Source organism: Charadrius vociferus, unplaced genomic scaffold, assembly GCF_000708025.1.
Source record: "Charadrius vociferus isolate BGI_N301 unplaced genomic scaffold, ASM70802v2 scaffold377, whole genome shotgun sequence".
Lineage (NCBI taxonomy): Eukaryota > Metazoa > Chordata > Aves > Charadriiformes > Charadriidae > Charadrius > Charadrius vociferus.
In genome coordinates, this window is record NW_009649456.1 from 1,434,989 (window position 1) to 1,449,113 (window position 14,125).

At 38.0% G+C, this 14,125-nt stretch overlaps 1 protein-coding gene across 1 annotated transcript in view; it reads right to left on the reverse strand.

Annotated features, from left to right (window-relative positions):
- ADAMTS19 (ADAM metallopeptidase with thrombospondin type 1 motif, 19) overlaps window positions 1-14,125 on the reverse strand; it is a 154,341-nt gene that overhangs the window by 101,176 nt on the left and 39,040 nt on the right. The window contains exons 6-8 of the mRNA XM_009889716.1: window positions 13,237-13,409; window positions 12,225-12,308; window positions 9,581-9,738 (exon numbers count right to left, since the gene is read on the reverse strand). Of these exons, the coding sequence (XP_009888018.1) occupies window positions 9,581-9,738; window positions 12,225-12,308; window positions 13,237-13,409 (415 nt within the window). The remainder of the gene's footprint in view (window positions 1-9,580; window positions 9,739-12,224; window positions 12,309-13,236; window positions 13,410-14,125) is intronic.

The following is a 14,125-nucleotide window of genomic DNA, read 5'->3' on the forward strand; positions in this document are numbered from 1 at the left end:
GACTGGTAATGACTGCGTGACCTATTTACAAATATTTTTTTATGGCTCAATGAATGAATACAGAATACCATTATCTCAACAAAGAGCATGGGGAAGCAAAGGCCACGATTACCCAGAACACTTAAACTTCAGTTTATTCTCAGAACAGATTTAGGAGTAGTCATGTGGCAAAACATGTACCAGATATTTAAATTGAATTGTACCTAATTTCTGTGGGTTTTTTTCCCCCCATGTAAGTATCTTGAAGTATCACAACTCTAAAGTTAGTCTTTCTTTCATTTGAAATGAAAATATCTTCTGTGCTTAATATCAGGTCCAAAAGCAGCATTGTAACCCAGCATTTAGATCAGAGATAGAGTCAGAAAGTTTCTGTGCTAAAAAGTCAATGGTTAAAATGACTAATAGGAAGACATTCTGGACAAGAATTTCTGCCAGAGCAACCCATTCTAATAGTGGAAGACTTAAAAATCAGCTCTCTGAGAGAGCCTATCTTATCTCCAACACAGATTTTATTACAGCCATAGCTCTATAAATAAGACTACTCAATTGCACGAAGCAAAATAAATATTTCATCTCAGTGTTAAATAGCATCTGTTTGGGATTCATTTTAATTTCACACCTATTTTACCCATTCTCAGAGACACATAACAAAGGTATGCTCAAAAGAGCAAAGGAAAAGCTTCTTTTTACTGGAGTACTTGTAACTCATGCTACTTTTTTATTTTAAGCAAAAATAGGGCTGCTGAAGTATGCAAGAACTGGAGGACGGGGGGGAACCAGCCGGGAACAAACAACAACACCCTCCCACCCCCCTCCCTGTATAGCCTCTAAGCAAAATACAACTTAGTTCCCTGAACTTCCTTCCGATATGCAGTCAAATAAAGAAGTTTCTGTTCTATAGCTGTACCACAGAGTAATAGTCTCTCTTTAAAATAAGAGGGATCATATGGGCCAGAGTGATTTCATTTTTATACTCTGTCTATGAAGCTACATAGATATGCACATACATTGATACAGATAAAGATATACACATATATAAACACTCATTTTCCAGGTATAAAAATGCAGGAATTGTTTGAGATGACAAAGTAGACTAGTGATACTTATCATTTCTACAAATGTAACTACTCTAAGAGCCTTCTGTTTGGGGTTATTTTTGTTTCCCACAGACTATTCCCTAAGAGCAATTTAGGCCCAAAAGCAATCTCAAGAGGATGGCAAATTTCTGACACTTGTTAAACGCCACACAGCCAGAGATATAGGGTTATATAGCTTTTAATTCTCCAGTCACCATTGCCAGATAATTACAGAGTAGAGAAGCAAAACTACAGTGCTAGAAACAAATCTTGTGAATAAACTGATAAAGTCTGGGAATCCACTTAAAGAGCCCTGGAAATCAAGCCAAAGGTGGCAAACAAGAAACTATAATCAGATACAGAAGAAAGTTCTTTTATTTTTTCAAACCTGCAACAAATTGCACTGGGTTGTAACACGATTCTTTGTTTTGTGCTATGTTACACAAGGGACTTATTGTCTTGTTAAGGAACATGACAGAACGATTAGAAATATGGTACTTGTGGTGAAGCAAGAGAACATGTGTAAAGACAATCTAAGGACATAGTTTGTCTTCCACACACACTCATACAACTACCATAAATATTAACTGATGTAAGAAGTAAAACAAAAACAAAAAAAAAGAGCATACCTTCAAATGTACAAGAATACCATCTGACATTTAAAAACTGCCAACATCTAAGAGGTTTCTGCTTATGTAATAGCTTTGTTCTCATACACTTACTGAGCTGTTTTTGTTTTGTTTTTCCTTCTTGGCTGACTCTGACTATGGTTATGCTATGCATCCAGAGTTTCATTATGGGACTTGGGGGAAATGGTACTGCTATGATTTGGCAAGAGGTAAGTACAATAAACCATTCTTAGTTCCTGATTTACATTGAAAGAATGTAATTCCTCCTTTAATTTCCAAGAATATGAAAGCATTACATACAATTGAGACTACACTCCTTAGCAAAGATTTCAGGTCTAGCTCTCACAGAAATTGTTCCCTAATTCCCACACAGTAACTTAAATATTCCATCATATTGTAATGATGTTCCTGTGTGTATATATAACTTACACACATGCACAAACATATATACACCTCTACACTTTACATATATATGGAATTGGCATACTGAAACTACACAAAACAAAAGAGAGGATACGGACTGTTCCAAGTAAAGGCGGCATAAAATAGAGCCATAAAGCACACTACAAAGCCCTCGGAAAGGCCACTGAGATTATTTGCCTTTTTTCTTTTCCTCCCCTGTCTTAGCAAAATAGGGCAATGATATTAGCATTACCACTAATAACATAAAAGTTTTGTGGCACAACCAAGTCCAACACCGAAAGTAAGAAACTGGATGAACCACACTAAACTCCCCTTCTAACCAGTATCCAGCACACAACTTTTGTTACTCTAGTTACTTTGCATGCACATGGAAGGGAGAAGAGGTCCTTATTCAAGTGAGAGAAAAGAGGATCTTTCATGAGATTTAAGACTGATTTCCCAGCTTGAACAAGTTGGCTAACCCTAGAAAAGAATTCTAAGCAAGAACGGGTAACCACTAATCCATTGTTTCAGAAAATTATATTTAGTTAGTGCCTTTTTAGTTGGCTACATATAGCATTATGAAGGTCCTTCACAGGAAACAAAGACTAACTATCCAATGTCTAAATATAAAATATCTCATTGCATTCTTTTTTTTAAAATAAATCCTAATGTGTAGATGGGATGTATAACAAAAGACATCAAGAACAGCAGAGCAAGACTAAAGAAGAATCCAGACTTATTTTTTATGATTAGTTTGCACCAATTTGTCATTTTAGATAAATTTAACACTTGTTTTAGGCATACTGGTCGAAAGACCTATTTCTTGTCGAAGCCAGTTTATCATTTCCTTCCATATGATAGAATGGACAAAAGAAGAAACAGAAGAGGACAGATAATGGATTTTACCAGTCTGCCAAGTCTTCATTCTGGCTTTCACCCTACTTTCAATTTCTCAAGTTCTCTAAAGTTCATAATTTTGAAAAAAGTACAGCAGGCTTGAAACTGCAGTCTAACCCCTGCTGTTGTCATTGATTCTAGGACTTACAACTTTTAAAAATATATTTAAAGGTTATCACCCAAGCAACAAGTTATCTCAAATCACAAGGTTTTTATAAAGAATTGTTGCAATTAACGGCCCCTGTGTCAAATAACATTCTCATCATATTGCAAATGCCTTCATTTGCACTGTGCTAGGTAAATAATGACAACGCTGCAGATGTCCTTATCTCTTCAAGTAACAGGACATTCTGAAATGGTTCTGACATATAGACTGGGCACATACATACTAACTAATAAATACACTTTTTTTTTTTTTTTTTTTAATTAAAATAAATTTTGGAGTTAATGAACCACAAGATAAATTACATATTTACTCATCAGTTGGGAATTTAAACAAATGGACAATGTTATTACCACAAATGCTATTTCAGAAACTGTTTAGTATTTTGAGAGTAAACCTCAAATGAACCAGTATGCACTGGACAGTGTATTTTAGCTAATTAGGACATGTTTAAAGTATTTACATACTTTAAACCGTTAAGAGATCACTTAGGCTCTGTAAAGGTGAGCTGAGATTAAGAAGGATGATATAAATAGGTGTTCTTCTAAAGTTCATCTTTCAGACAAACTAAAAAATACCAGCTCAGAAGTGTGGTAAGTGAATTAATAACCGAATTGAATGTGTAGCTAACATCTCAAAACAGGTACAGAAATGTTAGGAAGCCAAGGAAGGTGTTTTTGAGTGGAGTCCAAAAGAATCTAGAGTCAGCGTTAGCATTAAACAATGACCTGGAAGAAAATAAGAGAGCACTAATAGTAAAGTTTGAAAATACAATGAGTTCTGGTAGAATACAAATAGGAATGAAGACAAATCAATTTTTAAACATGACTTATCTGAACAACTTTTATTTTTATTTGGCCAAAACTGGACCCCCAAACTTGATCAGATATGGCAACAGTCTGACAACAACAACAAAAAGAAATGAGCATTTGAAAACAGGCAGTAGGACTGAACTCTATCCTTGGATAAAGATGCAGGAAAATATCAGACGTGGCACCAGTACAACCGTTCACACACTACTGTGTCCAATTTTGGTGCTTATGCTTCAAAAAACAATTTGAAAAATGGGAATAGGTCTGGAAAGAGCTAAGAGAATGATTACATGTCTGGGAAAGAGGCTTACAAACCTCTCTAAATTAATCTAAGAGAAAGATGAGTTGTGACTTGATCACAGCCTACAAGTATTTACATAGGGAGGAGTTTTCTAACAGCAGTTTAGCCACAAAGGGTAGAAAGACTTGAAAGCTGAAGTAACAAAAATTAGAAATAAGACATAACTGTGCATTCTGAAAGTAAATAACTGTGGTAATAGTCTACTTCACAACACAGTTAATCTTCATTTATTTTAAATCTTTGTCTCAAGACTGTCCAGCTTTCTTATTCACCAGAAAAATAAAAGGTAAAAATATCTGACCAAATTTTATGGTAGGGACTTCCCCTGGATACTCAGAGGTTTAAAATTCTGTTTAGGTCCACTAATGGTACATTACAGAACTGTATGAATGAATGGAATATACATAGCCTGCATAGTAAACCTCAAAAAAAAAAGCTGACAGAAGCAGGTAAATTCATGCAGATTTTTCTCACATGTGTTATTATAAGCATTACCACTTCACAGACTCAAACTCCTTGAACTTAGAGAAGAAAACACTAAAACCCACAGCACATAATGACTTAAAATTACTGGGATTTTTAAAATACACAAGAAAAAAAATACATGTCTTAAAATTAAGGTGATAAACACAGGAAATGACAGTGGTTTTTTAAACAAAGGACACCTGTGATTCTAAACTTTGCTGTTTTCATGTTTCCATGCTTCCTTCTGCATCTACAATCTTATAGTAAGGATAAATAGTAAGGACGTGAGATTCTTATGTACTGCCTTGATGTCTGCTGTTAATATCTAAAGAAAAACAGTAAACAACATAAAACTTTGCAAAAATTTCAAGAGAGTTGGCAGTCTTGAAATTACAGTGATGCAAAAACACCACTATGAAGACAAAATTAAGAATTTCATCTCTTACCATGCACTTGCAAGAACTCATTTTTGTAGAGCTGAATTTCACTAGAAGTTTAAGAACAGCAATAGCAGCTTAATAACCCAATCTCTACCACATAACATTTCAGCAATTTTTGTCTGCCAAACACTGCAACCTATTTGGATCACCCTGTAATATTAGTTTCTGTGTAGGGGTCACTCACAGTCTTCCACCCCCGGCTTCCTTGAGGAGGTATTTTTGATTCAAACCATTATCATCAGAAAAGTAAAAAAAAGCAAAGTCAGGGAAAGAACTGTACTTCTTGTGTGTGTTGGAAGGTAATAGCAGCGCTTAATAAATTCTTGTGCGGCTTTGGGGAGAGTTCTGAATGGTTGGAACAATTGGAAATGAAGCAATATTTAGCAAATCTAAATGCTGTTTATGCCATTGTCTACTTTTATAGAATGAGGCACTTTCTAACAGTGAAAATGCCTCACAGCATCATTTCAGTTACGTATCACCCAGAACAAAGGGATTTCAGATAACACCGATGAAGATGAATAAACAGCTGATGTTCACTGTGAACATGGAATATCACTGTGTATCTGAGGAGTATTAGGAGAATAAGAGATCTACTTTCTGTCACAAGCTTATGTGAAAATGGCAATTCTTAGAAGGAGACTACAGAACTTGATTCTTTTTTAATTATTTTCATATTTACTAAATATTCTAAAACAACATTGTGATACAGATCAACTCATGCACCAGAAAAAAAGCATGATTTTTAAGTGAAGTTAGATTCTGCCTCATTCTTGTATCTTTTTTTTTTTTTTAAATTCACGTCACATTACATTGTTTACAATCGGGGCAATATAAGAACTTAAGTACGGTCAAAGAACAACTGTGGATGCCAGAGGCCTTTTCCTGCTTTAGTTTCAGTTACCTCATTCAGGTCAGACAACCCATGCAGATAGCAACTGGTAATACCACCTCAGTGGCCACCAAAATCAAGGGCTTATCTCTGTGTGCTCACACTCTGCAACTTAAAAGGCAAGGAGGATGTTGACTTGCCATAGTATATTTTTTCCTCAGAGAAAAGTACTTTGTGACATGTATATCTCTAAAGTAATAGTGCTAATTTATAACTGTGAATCAGTTAGTTTTATCAAGAGAGTCCTTAAAACAATTTCTGTCTTAATTCTCACATTCTCCTTTTACCTAACCTCCCTGGGGATCTTATCTAAATACACTATTCAAACTTTTTCTTTCTGTCTTCCTTTTACTTTATGGCACTACATTTTAAACAGGACATTAATTCATCAGAATAAACCAACTTAAAGGGAAACTAAAAAAAAAAAAACGTCACAGGCTCAAACAAGACTACAGTAAAGTAAAACAAACAAATTGGTAGCAGATTCATATGCATCAATACAGCCTATTTGGGCAGCAGAGAGAGTTGTGGGGAGAAGCCAGTTTTGCCTTCCATTTCATGTAACAAATGCAAAAAAAAGTCTTTAAAAGCACCTTTTTCATGAAAAGCCTATGACGGCTCTTTGCCTGTTGAGTAATAGTCTCTACTACATACACATTGTGCTCTTTGTAGTTAGGCATAAAACTTTATCTCTGCAGAATACTCAATACTTCATTTCTAACTCTTTTGGTTACTAGACACAACTGGCCTGTGAGAGCACAGGAAAGCTTTTTCAAAGCACTCTTGCTGTTCTATTATCATGCTAGACAAAAAAGGAAATGTGGGTAAGTTTTAGGAGGTCTGCCACAGAATGTATTAGATAACCAAAACTTTACATTTGTACTTGAAAAATACCAATGAGTTGGTGTTCATCTGTCTAAACAAAATTATTTCTCTCAATAAAGCAGGTCTGCTGTCTAAAGCTGTTTGGAGGTTGTGACAAAAGAGCTTGTTCTGTGTTTGCAAAACAGAATGAGACTCCGAATTAACAAAACACACAAGTGGAGCCACACATGAGGTGAGCTATACCATAAACCTGATGATGTGCAGAGGGAGCCTGGATTAGCAAAACATTCCCACAGTCAGCAAACCGCACTGGTTTGATTTATTAGCAGCTAAAGCAGCTCTGAGATGGAAGGCAGTATAGTCCAGAATATATATATATATAAAGTCCAGAGAATAAAACGACTGAAAAAATAAAAAAGTCAGAAGAACAGAACTTTAATTTCTGGCTCCAGCATTCACTCACTATCTGACATCCAACCAATCACTTCCCTGCTATCTGCTTCAATTTCCTTAACACTGATCAGAGATTTACTCCAGAAAACATATTAAAACTGACAGGTAAAAAATTGTAGGCAACACCAAATCAGAATATCATTATTACAAAGCACATCAGAAAAGTATGTCTTAACATATGTTTAGACTTTCCAAAATCTTTTTTACCATTTAGAAATACTGCATGAAACTCAGAAAGTTCCCTCGCCAAACACACTGGCTGCTAAAGACATCTCCAGACCACTGCCTCTCGACTGCTTAACTAATGTCTCATTTGCATCAGTTCAGAACTCTTATGCCTCTTCCCAGAAAGGCTGCTTAAGGTGAAGATGGAAAAGTGAGAGGAAAGAGGTGTTACATGCTGTATTTCATCATATCTTACTACTCAGGAGATACACCTCAAAAACTGAAGAATGCAGCCCTAGACTCACTCTCCTGGCAGTGCTTGAGATGCAGGTTCGATGCTCCCTCAAGCTGCTGCTCCTGCTGCAGATACTGCTGTCTCCGCTACTGCAGTAAGAGAGCCAGGGCACACGCAAGAAGTGACTCAACAACCCCACGTTTCTAGCAACCAAGCAGTGTGCAATCACTTGACTACCCTTGGACAGTCACAAAGTACAACTAGATGTAGGAAGATCTGTTCCCCTTTAGCTATGCTCATCAACCCAATGCCATGTATGTGGGCCATCCTTAATGCCTTGGCCGAAGTTCACACTTTCCTACTACTCACACTTTTCCTTCTCGTATAGATTCTTCCCCTACCGACACACTAACCGCTATTAAAATCAGTCTTGGGTCTTAATCTGAAAAATGTCTTTCCAGTCTGTCATCTCAAGTATGTTTTCTGATGAGCTAATGGAAATTTCTTACAGAGAAGATTATTTCTCATGTCTTCCACAGTAGTTCAGAGGAGCCTGTGTGAAGGCCTACTGCTTAGCTAATGTATAAATATGTAACAAAACTAATCTGCCCCCTCAAAGCCCCAACAACCCATAAAAGAGACAAACACAACAAGTAGAGGGGGATGGCACAGGGTAAGAAGAGATGGTTGTGGGCTTTTCTAAGAAGTAAGGCATTAAACAGCAAAAGTAGCAACAAAACTGTCACCACAGACAATCTGGACTTCATCATTTCCTGTTTCCAGTATGTGACTGACCCTCCAAAACAGGCAAATTTAGGGAAGCATTTTTTTTTTCTTCAGAAAACTGAAATACACTATAGATATTGGAGTAATCAGAATGTAAACCAATTAAAAAAAATGCATACAGTTCCTAGTATGATTGCCCTTAATAAACAGTAAAAAGCTACAAGCAAGTTTAAAGACTACACATGGTTTTAAGATACCACGTCACCAACTAACATGGAACAGTACAATGGTATTCCAATATATCCAATCACAGGAATTTGCTTTTGAAGGGAACTCTGGAGGTCATCCAGTCCAAGGTCCACCTCAAAAATGGCACTAAGCACATCCCTAGACCAGTTGAACCCTCATTCTTTCCTTTTCTTTAGATAATGGCTGTATGCAGCCTGAACATCAATATGCATCCCCCTATGCACCACTGGTAGCCAAAACCATGACAGGATCTGCTTCGAAAGAAAGAGGTGAGCTGGAGGCATATTTCCTTCTAAATGTGTAAGATGCCTGATACTTAAAGAGTTATAAGGAACTGCAGATCTGGGATCACACCCCTGTGGCTGCAGAGCAGGTACTGTGTACATGATGTACCTCCAGCACACAGTGAGACATAATAGTTCTAGATCCATTAGAGGCAAACATAACTCAGTAATGTGCCCAGTGTCATGCTGATCCAGCTCTGAATGGTCTAAATATGCTTTTGTGTTTTGAATGAAAGTATCTACCGGTCTGCGTGTGCTGCCTCTTTCAAATCAACACACAAAGAAAGAGGCATCCATCCTATAATCTTAGATACATAGCCAAATAAGAAACAAGAGAGTGACCTGCTTGACATTTCATATGTTTGTCATCTGGGAACTATCACTTTGTGAACCGTCTTTACCATCACTTTGTCATTACCTTTGAGTTCTGGAAAAAGCCTGAAGTTTCATTCTTCCTCAGTGCAAAACTAAATCCTAACTGTGTTGGTCATCTATCAGTTCCTCTGATATATGTTTGTATTATGCCACAGACTATTTTTAATGCTCATCTTTCAGTATTTTACCTTGTGATCAGTATAGCTGCATCAACTGAAGACATATCTTCTCCCCAGCTTGTTGACATTTCTAAGTGTATATCATTCTTCTTGCCAAATTCTTCATGTTGCCATTTACAAAAGCTTTCCAGCATTTTTTCCCCGTGATGTCCAATATACATATCTGCCTGGAAATAAAAATCAATTCATTGTATTAGAATTATGCTTCTGTAAACAGAATTAAGAACATTTTTTGACTGAGTTAGCAAAAATATTCTCCTTTTTATGGCGTAATATATTCATGGCAGAATGACTTGAACTTCAGAAGCGGAGACCATCTTTTTCTCATGTTAAAGATACAGGTGAAGATAGTACACTGAGAGAGGTGTACAGTGGATCTGTTCACCTGAAGCCTTCTCCCAGTCATTTGCTGCTTTTTCACTATCCATAGTGAAGAAAAGGTTAATGATGTGAACATCCAGATTTTGAACATAAAATGAGACTCCTTTACATGCTGAGAGGACACTGAAGAACGAAACACTTTCTTATTCACTGGAAAAATATAACATTTTAAAATTAGAAACATGGATAAGGGAATTCCTTTTTTATGAACTAACTGAAATATGAAAGGGTTTCCACAATATTTTGTAAAAAAAACCCACAAGAAATCAAGTTGACATTGTTCTGAAATACGATATACAAACCATAGATTAATAGAAAGTCTCGATCAAGAGACTCATGCAGTCAGGTGAAGTCCCTGGTGAATGGAAAAAGGGCAACATTGCACCAATTTTTAAAAGCGTAGAAAGAAGGACCCTGGGAACTACTGACCTGTCAGCCTCACCTCCGTGCCTGGGAAGATCATGGAACAGATCCTCCTAAAAGCTATGCTAAGGCACACGAAGGACAGGGAGGTGACTCGAGACAGCCAGCATAGCTTCACCAAGGACAAGTCCTGTCTGACCAACCTAGCGGCCTTCTATGATGGAGTGACTACATCAGTGGACAAGGGAAGAGCATATAGATGTCACCTATCCGGACTTCTGTAAGGCTTTTGACACGGTTCCCCCCAGTGTCCTTCTCTCTAAATTGGAGAGATATGGATTTGACAGGCAGACTGTTTGGTGGATAAGGAATTGGATGGACGGTCACATCCACAGGGTAGTGGTCAATGACTCAATGTCCAGATGGAGATTGGTGACAAGCAGCGTCCCTCAGGGGTCCATATTGAGACCAGCACTGTTCATTATCTTCATCAATGACATAGACATTGGGATCCAGTACACCCTCAGCAAGTTTGTGGACAACACCAAGCTGAGTGGTGCAGTTGATGTGCCTGAGGGACGGGATGCCATCAAGAAGGACCAGAACAGGTTTGAGAGGTGGGCCACTGTGAACCTCAAGAGGTTCAACAAGGCGAAGTGCTGGGTCCTGCACCTGAGCCAGGGCAACTGCTGGTATCAACACAGGCTGGGGGATGAAGGGATTGAGAGCAGCCCTGCTGAGAAGGACTTGGGGATGTTGGTTGATGAGAAGCTCAACACGACCTGGCAATATGCTCAGAAAGCCAACCACATCCTGGGCCCCATCAAAAGAAGCATGGCCAGCAGGTCAAGGGAGGTGATTTTGCCCCTCTATTCTGCTCTTGTGAGACCCCCTCCTGGAGTACTGCAGCTAGCTCTGGGGCCCTCAACATAACAAGGACAGGGACCTGTTGGAGTGGGTCCAGAGGAAGGCCACAAAGATGATCAGAGGGCTGGAACACCTCTTCTGTGAAGACGGGCTGAGAGAGTTGGAGTTATTCATCCAGGAGAAGAGAAGGCTCCATGAAGACCTTATTGCAGCCTTTTAGTACTTAAAGGAGGCCTACAGAAATTGTGGGGACAAACATTTTAGCAGGGCCTGTGGCAATAGGGCAAAGCGTAATGGCTTTAAACCAAAACAGGGTAGATTCAAACTAGATATAAGGAAGACATTTTTTACAATGAGGGTGATGAAACACTGAAACAGGTTGCCCAGAGAGGTGGTAGATGCCCCATCCCTGGAAACATTCAGTGTCAGGTTGGACGGGGCTCTGAGCTACCTGATCTAGTTGGAGATGTCCCTGCTCATTGCAGGAGAGGTTGGACTAGATGACCTTTAGAGGTGCTTTCCAACCCAAACTATTCTATGATTCTGTATCAGCTGACTAATCTTGCTTCGGAAAGAAAGAACAGGATTTGAGATGATGCCTGAAAGGTGCAATGAAAGAACACTGTTATATCACAGCACATTTTGTTTGTCAAGGGATTGGCTGACAAAGAACATCAATTCTCCTTCTGCAATCCACTGGGTTTAAGGAAGATGATTTTCGTATTGAGTTATAGGAATGCACAAAAAGCAGACCACAAGCAAATTTTCTTAAGAACCAGCCATTTTCCACAAGGAAAATCAATCGTTTGATTGATTTCCAACTGCAAGCACAGAAAAATCACAATACGTGCAGCACATAAATTTAGGAGAAGCTTAATCTCTACTGGGGCTGCCCAGCAGCGTGAATAACTAAATAATGCACAAAAGCTAAGTGAGAAAATTTGGCAGCCATTAAAGTTGGTGAATATCACAAACCTTCATGAAGCAGCAACCTAAGTAGCATTACCTTCTACAGGCTAAGACAAAGATAATATATACTTACTGGAGTCTCATGAAGGAGGACAAGCTTAGTCACCCGAAGATTTACTTGTAGTCCAAGGCTCTTGTGCTGGAAAAGGTTAAAAACCTAAGATAAAAAACAGTAAATAAAAACCACATGCTTGTATTGCACACAACACACTGTAGACTAAAAATAACAGAACCTCAAAGAACCTCACATTCTACTGTGACTGCTTTCATTTTCCATAATTTGAACAGCACATTAAGCTAATGAATTGTGTTGGTCTTCTGAAGGGAAAACAGAGCTTAGGCAGTATTCATTCTGCGAGCACAAAAAAGACCTCTTCCCCTCAATGGCCATGACCATTTTATAACCGCTACCCTGTTTCTCCAAATACTTACATGTGCATATAATACTAGACACATGAAAATTTCTATGCAGTTAAATCCAGGATCGTGACCCAAGTGGTCTGAGCCAGGACATGGCAATAACTCTTCCTATCATTCAGAACACTTAAAAGTTTTTACTTATTCTTCAGCTAATGCTCCTTCTTTAGAACAATCTTGCCTTGTACGTTACAGATGCCAGTTTTCACTGCTTTACACACCAAATGAGTGCACTGCAGCACCAGGTAGAGCTGGGAGGGAAGGTAATTGTCCAAATGCATTACCCTTTGTTTGTTTTCCAGCCACTAATGATCACACAACCCTTCTCAATAACAATGTCATCTCTTCATAACAAGCATAGATCATGAGAAATCATCCGATACTCCACCACTCCCAACAACATCATGGGCTTCTAGCCAAAAAAAAATCATCTTGTACAGCTCTCAGTTTCTGGTTTCCATGAAGATATAAGAAAGTACAGACAAGTCTGCGGCACCATGGTTTTATGCTGCAAAACTTAAATGGAGCAAATCTTGACAGCCTGCTGATGGTCATGTACTGACTGTCTCATACAGGTGCTCAGTCAGAATCATTAAAAGGAACAATAAAACCAGCCCACAGCGCATGCATTGTTGGCAAAACACAAAAATTAATTTTAAATTTCCTACCATGTTTAAGATGGTCAGAATAAATCTTCTGGCAGCATCTCTTCCATGATATGAAACCATAGCTGGATCTGCCACCACAACAGTTTCTATATTGTACTCCTGAGGCAACTTGTAAGAGTATCGCTTTCCTCTTCCACTTTCTGATGCTTTTTGATTCTTGGTTTTTCTTTTATCTGCAACATAAAATATTGCTTGACAAACTCATCCTTCAAGCTAGCCCTACAATTCTTTCAGGATTTGCTGCCTCTGATTATGGTATAACTCTGATCACGTGGAATGTAACAGCTATGTACTCTCACACATGCTTACTGAGCACTGCCAATGCCAAGGCTCAGAGTGAAGGCCAGTATTACATAAAAATGTTAGTTCACACCAAGAAAACAGGAATCTTATCCAGCTGCTCAAATAAAGTCAGTCAGATTCTTTGCATCCAAACATATTTATAAAAAAGTATGTGATTCTTAGTTTGGTTTGTGGGTGAAAGCTCAATTCAGGATAGGTTTGACAGAAAAATAGTTTCGCTGACATTGCAGAATTATCTGCCCATCTTCATAAATCACAAAGAAAACATCTTGATGTAATTGTATCTTAGCATAAAAAATGACAAATACAGATTTGCCACAAATTCAACATTAAGAAAATACATGGAACAATTCAGTGATCTGCAAAGATGAAAGAATATTTCAGACTAATGACAGAGAACAGTATGTAGGATATAGGTTTGTCAGAAACAAAAAAAATGAAGTTTCACTGACATAACTTTAAAGCCAGTGCTGCTGTCTTTGTAAGCAGCTAAAGTAAAACAACAAACCAAACCCTGGAAACAGGCTTCTAAACCTACAGAAAGCTCCAAATTGAAAACATGTTACATTTATGGTAAACTAGTTAC